This window comes from Athene cunicularia (genome assembly GCF_003259725.1).
Source record: "Athene cunicularia isolate RWA chromosome 6 unlocalized genomic scaffold, athCun1 chr6_part1, whole genome shotgun sequence".
Lineage (NCBI taxonomy): Eukaryota > Metazoa > Chordata > Aves > Strigiformes > Strigidae > Athene > Athene cunicularia.
This window is the reverse complement of record NW_020799105.1, coordinates 4,116,665-4,132,014: the sequence shown is the minus strand read 5'-3', so window position 1 is coordinate 4,132,014 and position 15,350 is coordinate 4,116,665. Positions and strand designations below refer to the sequence as shown.

At 40.5% G+C, this 15,350-nt stretch overlaps 1 protein-coding gene across 1 annotated transcript in view; it reads right to left on the bottom strand.

Annotated features, from left to right (window-relative positions):
• SORBS1 (sorbin and SH3 domain containing 1) overlaps positions 1-14,273 on the bottom strand; it is a 78,740-nt gene extending 64,467 nt beyond the window's left edge. The window contains exons 1-4 of the mRNA XM_026851467.1: positions 14,189-14,273; positions 5,707-5,772; positions 3,446-3,541; positions 346-465 (exon numbers count right to left, since the gene is read on the bottom strand). Of these exons, the coding sequence (XP_026707268.1) occupies positions 346-465; positions 3,446-3,541; positions 5,707-5,772; positions 14,189-14,273 (367 nt within the window). The remainder of the gene's footprint in view (positions 1-345; positions 466-3,445; positions 3,542-5,706; positions 5,773-14,188) is intronic.
• Positions 14,274-15,350: the final 1,077 nt, after the last annotated feature.

Sequence of the window (15,350 nt, the reverse complement as noted above, 5' to 3'; positions counted from 1 at the left end):
AGCAGCACTGCTCAGCCTCTTTCTGTTCCACCTTATGACTGGCATAAAAGGAGGTGATATGGGCCTGCCAGGAAAAAAAAGATTTTAGAGTTTTTGGTGCTTCTGTCAGCAAAAGGGAGTTGTAAACAAACTTAAGCCAATGAGTGAGCAGTCATGAAACTTGCGCTAGGAGAGAACAGGAGCCAGCCTGCCTCCACCGGTCTGGTTTTTGCAAGAGGCTTCTGACTACGCTATGAGATTTTGGGCTTTAAATTGTAGCTAAAAAAAGTCACCCCAAGACTCTGGACTGACCTCTCTTGAGGTTACTGTGAGTAACATATTCCAGTTAACATTCCACCCACTTACTTTCAGGTGGCTCAACATCCTGAGGACATGGTGAAGTGATCTTCTGGTTCTCTTCATAGGCTGGAGATGCCCGGAGGGTCACAGCTCCTTTTCCGCTGCAGACTTTAGTGGGATCTGTTTCTAAAGGAAATGCACATGCACAGAGGAGACACATCGAAACAGATGATACAAAGCTATTAGGAGCCATCAGAGCTCTATGGATTAATTTTAGCATGGCTGCCTCCAGGTGAATCAATCTAGTAATGTTTATGCAGATGAAGATTAGCTCTCTATTTAAAGCATTGAGAAGTCATAGTAGTTTCATATTAATGTAACTGATGAATGTAGAAGTTCTGAGTCAGTGTAACAGAGCTAAGAAAGAAGGAAAAAAGGATGAGTATTTGAACCAAATTTCACAGGTCCATTTGTTTTATTTGGTCTGCTTTGTGTGGAAATATTATACAAGGAAGGACATTCTTCCATTACACCTGTTGCTCTTCTATAAGGATGTCCCAGTGGTATAAAGCAAAATGATTTGTGTGCTGAAGCCTTAAAAATAGTTTTTGTGCAAGAGTGAAAGAGAAAAAAAAAGTTTTATGATGACTGGAAGATAAAATCTTGTAACTATGCTAAATTTAACTATGCATTGCAAGCCACCTCTTCACCATCTCTCCCTGTTTCATGGCAGTGTTTCACCTTCTGACAGAGGAATCCAAATCCCAAAAACAAGAAGGAGATTTAACATGCACCTATACAGACACCAGATCATGCCAGTGTCCTTGCTGAGGCCCGATTCAGCACAACTTTTGTGCAGGCTTACCTTTGTGCATTTCAGTCCATGGATTTGGGGGTTTTCCTATCATTCTCTTAAGTGGTAGCAAACCAGTACTTCAATGCTACCTTCATTCCCTTACTTAAAATCCTTCTGGAGAGTTGTTTCCTCTACGATACCTATAGAAACAATAAGCCTAAAGAGTCTCTCGTTTATCTAAGATACTTCCACAGGAAAACACATCACCACCATTTCTCATGCACTATTATTAATTCTGAAGCTGCTGCCAGACTTCACTTTGCCCTACCTAAAAAAAGGTGCTAGTCCTACCATGACACCACACAGAGAGCCTGAAGAGGTACTGAGCGTGAGCTGTATTACAGAAACGACAACACGATGATTTTTATTTTTATATGGTGATGATTGTGCTATCTCTGCATGGGGAGGGATGTAACTCCTCTTTAGGAACTGTTATTATAACCAAAGTTACGCCTTCACACTGAACAGAGGGGCAAAGGCCTCTGTCGGGACTGACAATAGTCCATGTTTGTGCAGATATTCCCCAGCTGATTTCAGTAAGATAATGCCCCATTAAATCCACACCAGTATAGTGTCTATATACCATGACAATGCCTTATCTAAGGTTGCAAAACACACACACCACAGCCAAGGTGGCCACAATATAAGGAAACATCAATACTGCCAGATGGACAATAGCAGTAAGGGGAAAGACTCAATGAATGTCAAACACCTGGCTCACATCAAAAGCCTTCTACGCTGGAATCACTGCAATTCAAACTTTTACATGGGCTTCCAATGCTTTAGGGATTTCTCAAAAAGCACAGCTTCAGATCCGCACTTAGGACTGCAGAAAGGATGGAACAAGTACGGAATTGGAGGATGAAGTTCACCCTTTAGTTAATTTAGGCAGCATTAAGGCAGCCTCTGTGAGGGAAAACACAATCCAAACAGATATATCAAATGTTGATTATTCCTTACATATACCACATTTGCACTCGTACCACACAACTGATCATGCCTTAAGGTCACCCACATGCCTGGTGAAACAGAAGTTGACTTCTCTGACTGATTTTTGCATTGATCCAGATAGCGCCAGGACACAAGTCCAGTTCTTGCTACCATTCCCATCCACACAGCACAACATGCAGTCTAGGGACTCTACAGACCTACTTCCAAACCAGAGGACAATGTTTAAGCTCTGGGACTCCAGTTTCAAGAGTACTGTAACTCTGAGGCATGGACATACTGTTGAGAGTCACCAGGCCTGATTCAGACATCCACGAAGAGAGCAGCATAGCTGTTGTCCTACTCTTCTACACCTAGATTCCCTTCACAGGCACTGGAGAGAAATGGACACACTTAAGAATTTGACATGCCAAAAAAGTCTCCATCATACCAGAGGAGAATCCATTTGGGAATCAGTGTACTTCTTTTTAATTTTCATACAACATATTAAACCTGTATAACAAATTAAAATAATAAGAATCAGAAAAAAATGTTTTGAACTCAAAAATTAAAATGTTTTGAAAAGGTTTGAAAATAAAATATTGTCAGACTATTCCAATTTGGGAAAGGAAGACAAATATGTAAGATGTTGAATTCTCTCACAATTTAGGTGAAAACAAAAATCTGAATCTCTCAGTACAGAAATCCAGCAAATGCTAATGAACATGACATTAGCACTATATTAGTCCAACAGAGCACATGTGTGACAGAATAGGAGAGACAAGCAGTATCAGCTAGACTAGTCTGACTGTCCAAATCCAGCAGAGTAAAAAACAATCACGTATTTTTAGTGGGAAAACATGTGCTTAGGGAGGGTGTGCCAGACAGCCTAACATTCTTATTTATCCATATAAAAATTTTGTAAAGTCAGTGGATGTATAAAAAACCAAAACCATGCCACCAATATTGAACTATGCTTGAACCTGTAAAATTCCATCTCTGACATCTATTTACTTTCATAAAGACTAAAGATACAGAGCAAACATTCCTTGGTTCATCAGGAGTTTGGTTCAAAATGCAGTAATAATAATATTATTCACAATCGAGCATTAGTAAAAGAGCTTACAATGATCCCTGATTCAAGTAGACACAATTATGTCTGCAAAGGAACAACATAATTGAGAACAGTGTATTGTGCCATTGAGACCTAACTGTATTTTAATCTACCGATGAAATTACAACTCTGGAAACAGTGAGAAGAGGATGAAGCTGAAAACTAGCCAAAGCATGTGGGTGAAGCAGAGAGAGAGAGAGAGAGAGAGAGAGAAGAAAGAAAATGATGGCCAACTAATGCATGGCTGAGGGGAGGAAGGAAGAAGATACCTGTAGGCAGCACTAGGTGAGGAGAACTTTTCACTTTCTTCACAGGGATTATTTTAACGGCAGAAATAGAGCGTGTACATAAAGGGACATCAACAGCTGCAAACACAAAAGTGTAAATGGCACATCCGAAAAAGGAAGAACAGAGTTTGGGAAGCATGCCACAAAAATCTTCTAATGTACTTGGAGACACAACAGCAGGAAATTTCAAATACAAAAGCAGTCCAGAGAGCAGTGATGCAACTGTTAAAAATATCCCTTCATTCGCCCTAATTCAGAACATGTCTGTTTTATGTAGCATACAGAACTGCTTACTGAATTGACTAACTGCTGACTGCCACTATGCTGCAGGCAAAAAGAACCTGGAAGCATTAGTTTTTAGAAGCCATCAACAATATTTAGTATAATTATTTAGTAGAGATACACTACATGCAAAAATTAAAATGTTAACATTAATATGGCTCAGTTAAAACAAAAAGTGAAAACACAAGGATTGAAAGGTTGAAAGATGAACATTAAACTCGCCACATTACATGAATTCTGAATTTTATGGCACAGATTTTACAAGTTCAGCAACAGAAGAAAGTGAAACAGGAAATCATCTTGAAAATAGCCTCATGCCAAAGGGGAGCATCAAAATATCAATTTCAGAAAAAGTCCATCCATTTAAACAGTAAAGTGAAGAGATTTCCACTGGAATTCATCAGATAGCATACTAATGATATAGAAACATAAGGGAAAACCATACATAGCACTGTGAAAAATTATAGCAATTGTTACAAAACTGTCCAAATCAGCTGGTACTTCCTCTCTCCAACTCTGTATTGCACTTAATCATAGAATCATGGAATGGTTTGGGTTGGAAGGGACCTTCAAATCATCTAGTGCCAACTCCCCTGCCATGGGCAGGGACACCTTCCATTAGATCAGGTTGCTCAAAGCTCCATTCAACCTGTGGAACTCAAAAAACCCGAAACAAAACCCAAAACCAACAGAGGTGTGGCCATACAAAAAGGCAAAGGCAAAACTACTCAGAGTTGAAGCTCAACAGGATCTGCCAAGATAAAATCCTGTAAATCATGGCTCCATCAGATTAACTTGAGCTGCACTCTTGATTTCTGCAGAGTCAGGATTTTCTCCTTTAAACCTACCAGCTTTCTGTACATATTAACTAGAAAATGCTGGATGCCTCCTCACATTCCCCAACATCTCTCTCAGGCCTGCAAAATAAGGAGTAAGAGGAACCACATTTCTACACACCAATACTGAGCACCGGACCAGTCTGAGCCAGGCATTGACATCAGGGTGGTGTGTACACCCCCTCTTGTGGCAGATCTTTGTGGTCTCTGGCAAAACTGGAAAGCACAGACTTCACTAACCTAGAAAAGGCCTCTCAAGCAAAAGGATGGGGGGACAGCTTGATAGAATTTTTTCAAACCTCAAAATAATTAGTTTTCAATTTGATGGGATTGTTTTAAAATTTTTATAGAAGAGGAACCCAAATCAAACCCTGTTCTTCATGCTTCTGCCCAAGCACTGGAGACCCTGCCATAACAATAGATCCCAAATCCAAATGGCCTGTGGTTTAGGAAACAACCCTAATTCTGTTCTGTTCTTTAACTGACTGAATTCATCCATTCACAATGCAGTCAAAATACTAACCACTATAAAAAGGCATCAAAGGAAAAGAAAGGAAATGAAACCAACCTGTACAACCACATACTTTCACCCTGTCAAAACACACACCATCACTGTACAAAATTGAATGCTATAAAGCACACTGCAAACCTGTTAATTTGAAGACTGGTTTGTTTAGATAAGTTTGGGGTTTTAACTGTTGTTGCTAATGACAGATTTTTATATTTTCTTAATTACTTACTGTCCTTTAAACCTGGGCTCAAACCTTAACCATCCACTGAAGTTACTAGGATTCACACATAGGCACCCATAAACTCATGCTGTCTAAATACACCCAGATATTGATTCACAGGTGCTCACAAGTAGTGCACAGCTTTCCTCAGTACAGCACTAAAAATATACAGAGGCACATCCAGCCTGCCACCTTTAAGAGACAAAGAACACTTGTTGAGCTAAGAAATGTTGCTGCTGCTGGAACGGTGCACGCACAAGGCTTTTCTTGTATCAGTAGCCAAGTAAACTAAATTTGGAAACCCTGGCTGTAGTGAATGTCCGGGAAATTAACCACATCACGAAGCTGACATGCAGGGGGAGCTGCAGAGATGTCTCTGAAGCTCTTAACCCACCTTTTTCTTGTCCATTGCTGCTCAGCCCATTGACAACAGTTTTTGCAATATCAATTTCTTTGTGCTCTGTAAAACAAATGAAGAAGCAGATTATTTCTGGGTTAAAACCTCTGCAACTGAATTTAACCTCTGACTATAAGGTGATGCCACGGGTCAGCACTATTTGATTCATGAACTAGGAAGTATTCCTACTATCTCAGGAGATGTTGCTTGGAGAAACAAATCTCCTTTGGATGACACCACTGTTTCTCCTTTGCCTACCTGGATCACAGTCTGTTTTAAACAGGGACTGTCTCTGTCTGCTCATATGGCATCTAGTTCAGTGACAAGATTTTCAAGAGAGATTTTTCAAGTCTGTAACGTTCTCAACTGACATGAATAAAACTGGGTCTTGTGAATTCAGAGAAACACAGAAAACAGTGCTAGAAAGGACCTCCAAGGGTCATCTAAAGCCATATTCCTGATATATTGAATAATTCTACCTCTGTCTCTGATCACAAATGTTTGTCTAACAAGTTCTTACAAACTTCCAGTATCACCCTAAAGCAACCTGTTTCAGTGCTTCACAACCTCAAAATTTATCAATGCTTAAGCCAAATTCCCCAATCAGATTTTTCACACCCCAATTAGTCTCCGAGCTTTCCTCTAGACTTTCTCCAAATAGTTCACATTTTTCTCAAAATGTGGTGCTAAAACGTGGACACAATACTCCAGATAAGAATTGATAAGGTGCTAAAATCAAGTGGGAATATTATTCCATAGGTCCTACATATGGCACTTCAGTGTCAAAGTCTGCCTTTTTTTTTTTTTTTTTTTTTTTTCCCCGATCAGACTCCAGTAAGTGAAACTTCAAAATTAGAAGCTTTAATCCGGGGACCAAAGACAGTGAAATTTCCAACCCAAGAGAAAAACTACCAGATGGGGACCAGAGGAGAAAAAGTGAATTTTCATGGTCATGACAGTCTACAGAGGACAATTGTGGGGCCTTTTGCCCACTCCCATGGGGATGCGATATCTGTAGCAAATGAACAAATCTTAATGTCACACCACAGATGTTGGTTTCAATAGTCAAAGAGGAGTATTTTTAAAAAACAAATCCACATTTGCCAAGGTCTCTCAACTCTCTGAAGGTCCTAGGCTAAATTACAAATCTTTTAATTTTGTTTATCTTTCCACCCTGCAAAAGTTAGCACTAAAGAGAGTGTGAGACTAAAGAGATCAAGTGTGACTCCAGCCAATTAATGGTTTCTATGACACAAATAGGAAGCAGTATCTGAAGCTGCAAAATCATACATAAACAAAGACCCTAATTTGTGAAGTATAGAGGAAAATTGCTCAAAGAAACAAGAAACTGAAGAGGAGAGTTGGAGATACTTGCTTTCCTGTTACATGAACTGGAGGCAGTAGTGGGACATTTTAAGAGGTGGAAATTGCCCTCAGGGAATTGAATTTGTTCCCTTGCCTTAAACATCCCCATTCTTCATTAGCATTTGTTTCATACCAGCCAGAATATAATGGAGTATGTTCAATAGATACTCAAAAGAAAATTCAACAAGTAAATATAGTAACAGATCACTCTGTAAAACCAGCCAATATCTGGGCTCTCCAGCATGTCACCCTAGCAACAGGGGCCAACACTTAATTATTTAAATATTTTGTTAAAATAAGATAAACATTGTGGGTTGGTGAAGGCTCGGCAGAATACAGCCTACCTCCAAGCTGATCCCCAGTAAAACAATGTGAAGTGGATGGTGCAGTCTAAAACCAGTCCACAACAAAAGCTGAGCCCAACTTAAAGGTCTGCTGCCCGATAGCCTGCCTGTAGAGTATCTGCTTTTTGTTTCTACCATTTCATATTAGCAATAAGTACCCTGAAATAGTAATGGTTGATGCAGCCTGAAAATTTAGACAAATGTACTCAGTAATGATCTTTCTGATCTCCGCACATTCCATATACAGAAAGATGCCTTAGTTCAAGCAAAACAGAAAAAAAAAAACAGGCTAAAATGATAGGCTCTCCAGGGTAAGGAGGTTTGTAACAGTATCACCCTCTTCTACGGATGGAAAACTGTTACCAGTTAAACTCACTGGATAAATACAAGTCCCTCCATAGGGCAAGGAGAAAACTACAAGAAGATACAATACTACAGTAAGTCTCAGCTCAGCTTTATGATTAAAACCATTCTGAAACTGAGTAGTTTTGACTTAGTGCTGGCCTTCTCCTTGGGCTTCATGCAAGTCAACAGAAAGTTTCTTCTACTCCAAGCATCCCCAAAAGGTTGCATGCTTTCCTCTAGCATACAAAAAGGGCATGGAAAAAGAATAAATATAGTATATTACCTTTTAGGAGACAAAAGAGGAAATACTAGTTTATGTGCCTAAGCAAAACAGGGTCCACTGCTGCTATAATCCCAGAAAAACGTGGGTCCCCTTCCACGATGGCAGTATCCAAGCTATTAAACTTGTGACCCCATGCTTTATACTTTTTAAACTGTCTCATACCTGTTTAGAAACAGTGACATCACAACTGCTGTAAAACTCTGACTTCAGTGATGTCTTTTTGATTCAAGCATCTCAATATTGCTTACTGTACTGGCCTTCATTGCATTAAGAAAAGCATTAAGGAAATAATTCACACCAAAAACCCCACAATTATTTGGCCTTAAAAGAACAAATTATTTTTCACAAGAAGTGATTTGAAGTCAAAAATAAGGTGGTAACTAAAGAAGGTTTCTAAAATTAAATGGAGGAGGTGTACAAACTCATTAGACATAGATCTAGAAAAATTATTTTTTCACATATTCCTACACAGTAGCAATTATGGAATTTCAATTAAAATAACAAACATTGTGTCCACTTACTGTGAAACTAATCATCATTATTCAAGCACTCAATCGAACACATACTTGATGCAGGTTTCCATACACAGAATGGATTAGTGTGCTTGGAGTAAGCATAACCAATCCTGAGTGCCTGGGTTGGTGTAACTCCAGAAACTCCATTTAAAAGTTATTTTGATCAGTTGAGGATCTGCATACAGATTTGCTGCATGCAGGTAGAAATAACTGCTGTTTAGATTGAGGAAATTAAGGTTCATGTTTGGAGTTAAAACATGCTTGAGTCCCTTTTTGCACCAGGGCTACAGTTATTCTAACCGTCTCCCATGTGCTTAACCCAAACCACATACTGAAGTCCTATTAGGCCTATTTTAGCCCTAAGGCTGCTCTTGAGACCAGATACACAGTCAGCCAGATACCACATCTGGCTCCACCGTCCCAGTATAGCAAAGTGTTGCCCTCTGTAGCACTGGGGAAGGTACATGCTGTAAGTCAGTGTGCCATGAGCTTTTGGATGGTACATCCTTAGACAGAGCAGTCCCTGCCAGGCTGGCCAGACAGGCTGTCCATGGGCTGTGGGAGCAGGTGAATCTGGAAACATTTGCTGCACCCAGTTCCCCTTGAGACCTCCCTGTAGACATGGCCAAGCCATTCCTGTAGACAAGCAGTCAAGTACGCACAAGGAGCACTTCAGAAGGGAGGCTTTCGAAGGAAACCAAAAATTACATACCTTATGTTAATATCAAAATCAGAGAAACTGGTACTGCCAGATCAGGCAAAACAAAATAAATTTAATAATAATGAACAACAACCCCAAAACCCCCAAGTGTCTTCTTGCAGCTCCCTGCTCTATCCAGCTAGCCCTTGTCTCCTTGCCAGACTGGAATTCATGCCTTTCTCAAAATGTGACAGACATAGCAACAAAGGCTTCAAAGCTGCAGACATTCAAAACATAATGAAAGGCAATGAATTCCTCAGGGCATAAACCAGCAGCTGTAACCCTGAACATGCCAACGTCCATACATATCCACCAACTTCTTGACAGTTCGGTCATACCTCTAGACAGATGTTTAATGCTTCCTTCCTCCCTTTCACCCCCAGTACATTTTTTCCAAGGCTGCAGCTCCTTCCCTACTTGGTGTGGAAAAGAGAGCAGTGCATTTAGAAGCCTATTTAGGAGGAATGCAGATAAGTGGTAACTACTTCTGCACAGCAATCTCTGGATTATCTCACATGCTCTAAACATTCGAATACTCCCCTTACAATAGCAGGGGGTACAAACACCTCATTAATAGTCCTGAGCAAGGACACATGTCCTTAAATCACTGGTAAATCAGCTAAGAGTTGCAGGTGGTGGTTATTTTCTGTGGTCTAATGTGCATGTGGGAAAAAGTTATTTCCTTTTGGTTGCTCTCTCATTATTGTGGACAGCTCTGATTACTTGCATTGGATTTCATAAACAATTGCTAAACATGAGATAACCATTCAAAAACTACTGTGCAGGTCTGTTACATTCCTATTGCTTTGAATTTGATTTGAACTCCTGCTTTATCTTCTCAGTTCTGAGTTTTTTATATTTTCAAAGTTTTCTTTTCATATACAAGAGCTTTAAGTGTTTTGTGGCTGCACTTAAATGAAAAATCAATTTCTTATTTATATTAGTATAATCTAGAAGTTGAGACTTCTAGAAAAATGGCAGACTTTCAGACTTGAGGGATGATCATCAATCACAAAACTTTTCACCTGGTCAGGTCTCACACATCACAGACAGTACTCACTCATTTAGCCCCCAGCTCAGACCCTTCCTCACATTGCCACCAGCATCCCTGACCCAGGTGCTCTGCTCCACCAGCCATGCCTGCAATGTGGAGTCCCAAATCCAGGAAATGTGCAAAGAGCTGCACTGCAGCCAGTGCCTCCTACCAGGAGGTTCTCTACTTAAAGGAACTTGCTGGAAAGCACATCTCCTCTGTACTTCTCACTTTGTATCACATAAAATGTAGCAAGAAAAAAACAACTAGCATACAGTAGACCAGGAATCAGCTCTCTCTCCAAGTATTATTCTCTTATCCTGAAATACTGAAATATGTAATTTTTATTTTAAGGGTTAAAGAACATCCTGTCATTCCTTCAGAAGACATTATTCTCCTAAGAATAAATGTTGTGAGAAGACTATGAATAAGCAAGCAGTGCACACAGAAGAATGATACAATTCCGTACAAAAGAGTCTCCCCACGCTCTTCAGCGATTGTTAAGGCAGTAGAGAGGGAGCAGTGAAAGCTCACTAAATGAAACAAATGGCGGCATAGAACATGAGTTTGGATAAGGTGTTCTTATAAATAATTGAATTTACAGCTGTTAGAATGAAACACAGCACATTTCATATTGCTTTTTTTTTTTTTTTTAAATATGGTGCATATTTGTTTCCTTCCTAATGGGCAAAATTAAGTCAGCTGGGGCATATGTACCAGCTTTTGTGCAATTTTAAGAGGAAAGTGCCACTCAATAATAAAAGTCCAATAGGAAATGTAAACTAGGACATGTGGCTTTAAGAACTCAGAGATGCTTTTGAACTAAGTCATCCTACAGTCATCAACTTCAGAGTAAACAAAGTTTAGCTGTGACCTGAGCTAACTCAGTTCAAGGTCACCACTTTTGGAGCAGAGGGCAGAAAAGTATCTCCTGGGTCATCAGGCCTACGCCCATGCTATTGCAGGCAATTGTGTTATACAATCCTGTGCAAGAACATTTCACATTCTAGCTTAAAACTGGTAAGGTTTCTCGCTTTCACTGCTCCTCCTTGCAAGCCTGCTCCAGAGTTCATTCCACTTATGGCTTTTGAATGCTGTTTCTGATTTGCAACCTAAATTTAATTCATGAACAGCTACAGCTAAATTGTTTTGCTCCAACACAACTTCTCTGTCTAAGCAGCTCTCCCTCCTTGTGCTCATGGTCATCCATACATTTTTAGAAAGCGATTGCACCTCTGGGTCTTAATTTTGCAAGCCTGTAAACAAGTATTTCCAAAGCAATTGGTCTGCATGCTGTTACCCATCTCATTAAAATCTGGCAAATCACAGAAGATTTTAAAAGGCTGGCAGTACAAAGTCTAAACTCTGCTTAATGTCACAGAACCAGAAAGCAAAGCCTATAACTGACATGCCCAACAGCTGAAAAGCAAGGTTTAAAAGGTCAATCAGCTTTTTTGGTGCATTTTAATTCTGGCCCGTCTGCTAAAAACAATTCTACGGTCATTGCTAATTCAGATAGTGATTTGATGTCTACAGGGACCTCCCTGCAAAGAAGTAGAATGGAATAATTTCATATCAGCCACTAAACCTTTATTAAGTGACAATGATTTATACCTGCAGGGTTGTGGGGATGAAAGGTGGCTCCTGCTTGAGCCATCAACCTCCTGCTCTGCAACAGACACAGGGCTTGGAAAACAGTCGTCCAGAGGGTTGTCTGGCACAGAGCAGACAGAAGAGTAACTTGACATGCAGTGCATCACTGGTTCCCTCTGGATAAGTTAACTGCTCTTATCAGTAGCCTTACAGTCGAAAACATTTCTTCTCATGACAATAGATTTTAAGTACACTGTAACTAGGCTAGGACTTCCTTCTGAGTCTGTCATGACTGTCCTTTGGGTTTTTATGTGATGGCTTGAGGTCATGGTGACAGTATCTGGGGTCCATGTATTATTCATGTCTGCCAAAAAAACAAATGCCTCTGTGCCACACCCATACACCCAAGCAGCTCACATGAACATTTTAACATTTCAGAAAGAAAATTAAAAATTTCTAGGATATTTTTAAATAAAACCTTATATTCATCTTAGCAGGAGACACAAGCACAGCATGAGAACAGCAGCAGCTGAGATTTATTCTCAGATTTATCCGTGATACATATGCTAACACTTAATAGATGGAAGCACTTTACAAACAAGCTGATGTACATACTATACAAGGGAGCTCGCTGGGCACAGCTCTCTGGATGAAAACTCCAGAGGGAAAGCTGTAAATGATTTAACAGCATACCACAACCCGGGACAGTTCAGGACACTTAACTGAGAGTCATACAGGAATTTGGGAGCACGTTAACTATTGAAATTGGGATTTATTTACAGTTAAGGGGTAATTAATTCAATGACACCAGATTTACCTTTTTGCAAAAGGGCAATCTTTCAGACAATCTGCAATGACTGCACCTAGCCAAGAGGATGCTGGTTTTATACTTCAGCTGGAAGAAACAGATTAATTGAGTTCAAGCTGTTATGAGACGACTTGTAAGAACCGTGCAGCTGGGGTGCTCTGCGTGCTGCACTTAACTCTCTGTACACCTCTGATATGGGGCCACTTGTGCCTCTGCTGAACAATTGCTGTAAATAAACAGACCCAAATTCCAGAAGCCCTAATTATGTATAACAATGGATCCATTCAGCTGACTGCAGAATTGAGGGACACAAACACTACATTGCATTTACTACACTGAATAGCATTCTACAGATACAATCAATTAGATCATCTAAACAACAACCAGCAGCTTCTCTTGCATGATTTTGTATATACAAAGACTACAAAGGCTGTCTTCACCTCTGTCACACACTGTCAAACATAAGTAGTAAAGAGGAAGTTGCACTAAGTAGAAATACTAATTAGAGAGTGACTAATGTTACACAATTCAAATCCAGATTACAAACGAAAATGAGGGTAGAGAGAAGATTCTGATGCACCTCTGACATATAAACCAGATCCTTTAATGCTACAGACCACCTTATACCATCTCAAACGTATCCTGAGATTCCTAGCTGTGTAAGGCAGAGGAATTGCACAGGCATTAACGGGTGCTCATGGTGGCAACCACACCAAACGTTAATTTTTAATTATGATCTCTGCTAGCACTAGTTATTTTGAAGTTCTGCACAAACATGCACTAAGCAACAGCTAACCCTTTTCAAGGTATATAGGTGATATTCCCATTTCACAAGAGATGGAAGATTCAGGCCTCTATTTTGTGCAACATCTGAAATCAGCTAAGCTGGCACAGTGTAACAAGGTGCATGTATGCGTCTTACAGGTTGTTTTTTATAGTTTCAGAATAAGCAAAAACAGTTTGAAAGATGGTCACATTTACACACAACCACAACGACCTCCAGGGAACCACATAAAGCTAAGTCTAGCCAATGCATATGGGGATCTAGGCATACAATACTCCCAAAACACCTTTAACAAGCCTAGGAATGCAAGTTGAAATTAGACAGGGTCACTCTCCTTAGCCTTTGCCAACGTGAAGGTATTGCTACACTAGAAAAAACTGCCAGGGAACCAGTTCATCTACCTGAATGTCAGGCACTGAAGGGTCCCACTAAACTCAGACCAGACAGCTGGTCACTGTCACGCATCCAAGGCCAGACAGCAAACCTGTGCCTGCCAAGAAATTCAGGCTGGAGTGCTGGCTTGCTAGCCTTGTTGGACTGTGCTGCCTCTAAAGTCACCTACACACTGGTATGTAGAACACTGTGACTGCTCCTCTACTCAGTACTGAAAACACTCTGAGAAAACCAAACTCCTGGGTTAAGCAACAGTCTGACATTCAAAGTATCTCCAGTAATAGCAGAAAATTACATTTCAGAAGCCAGTCCTCACCTTCACTTCCCTCTGACTCCTCCAGCCTCAGGTGACCAAATTCCCATATTCCTGAGAACTCCACATCTATTCTCATCACTTTCATTTTAGCAACTGCCTCAGAATCAGCATTCAGGAATTGCTTTCAATCCCTCCTTCCCAAAAAACAGTCAGGAGAAAGATCCAGTTACTAGAGTAAGGAGGGAAGGACCTGCCCATTTCCCTTAATGATAACACAAACCCACGTAACGACAACCTTGATATCTTCTCTCTTTTCAAGCAACTAGAAATACGTATCCAAATGAAAGAAGCAATCTGAAAATCAGTGTGTACTGCCCCAACAGTCCTACCCACTCAGTGCACATTAGCATATGCCAGTGCCATGTAAAGTCCTAGGAGTTCATCTCACAGCAGCTCAGGAGAGCCAGCTTTGACTAACTGTGATTAAGAAACTTACCAGTGTCCTTACCTTAAGTCAGGCTTTTCAGTTAATGGTGCCATTTTCTCAGTCCCTTGATTTCACTCCATAAGAGGCATGAAAGAGTTAAGGAAACCCTTCACTGTGTTGCCCAGTCACTTGGCTGCTGAGGTGTAACAAGAAATTTGTGGAGGCATCGCTCTTTCTCTCTCTGGCACCCTTAAATACTTTGCTCCTCCTACTGCTGTGCTTTAATTAGCCAGCTGGTTCTTAGTCACCCCATCCTGTCACTAGGCTTGCTCACCATCAGCCACCCCCACCCAGCCTGCCTGTCACTCCCCTGCCACTGTCATCACGAAAGACACTGACTTTTCCTGCAGCTCTGGAGCTGGGGAAAGGAAAGCAAGAAAGTTTGGATGTGACACTCCATGGTAGCACAGGTATAGGACGCATTTCAGAACGGAAGTGACAGACAGACCTTGAAGAATATTAAACTACAGGGAAAGTACCTGAAAAAGCACCTTTTTTGGGTTTTGTTTTTGTTTTTTAAACCAGGCAGCATCTGCTTGTCAAGGAAGAAATATTTTCATTAGCACTGATATGGCGGATCCTATTTCAATGGATAGGAGCTAAAGGGGCAGCTAAAGCTTCTGCACTTGGAAGCTGAGATTGTTGCATAAATGCCTGTCATGACACAAAGGGAAACTAAGTGATTGCATGGCTATTGCATATGATATGCCCACTCCACGGACATCATCACAGACA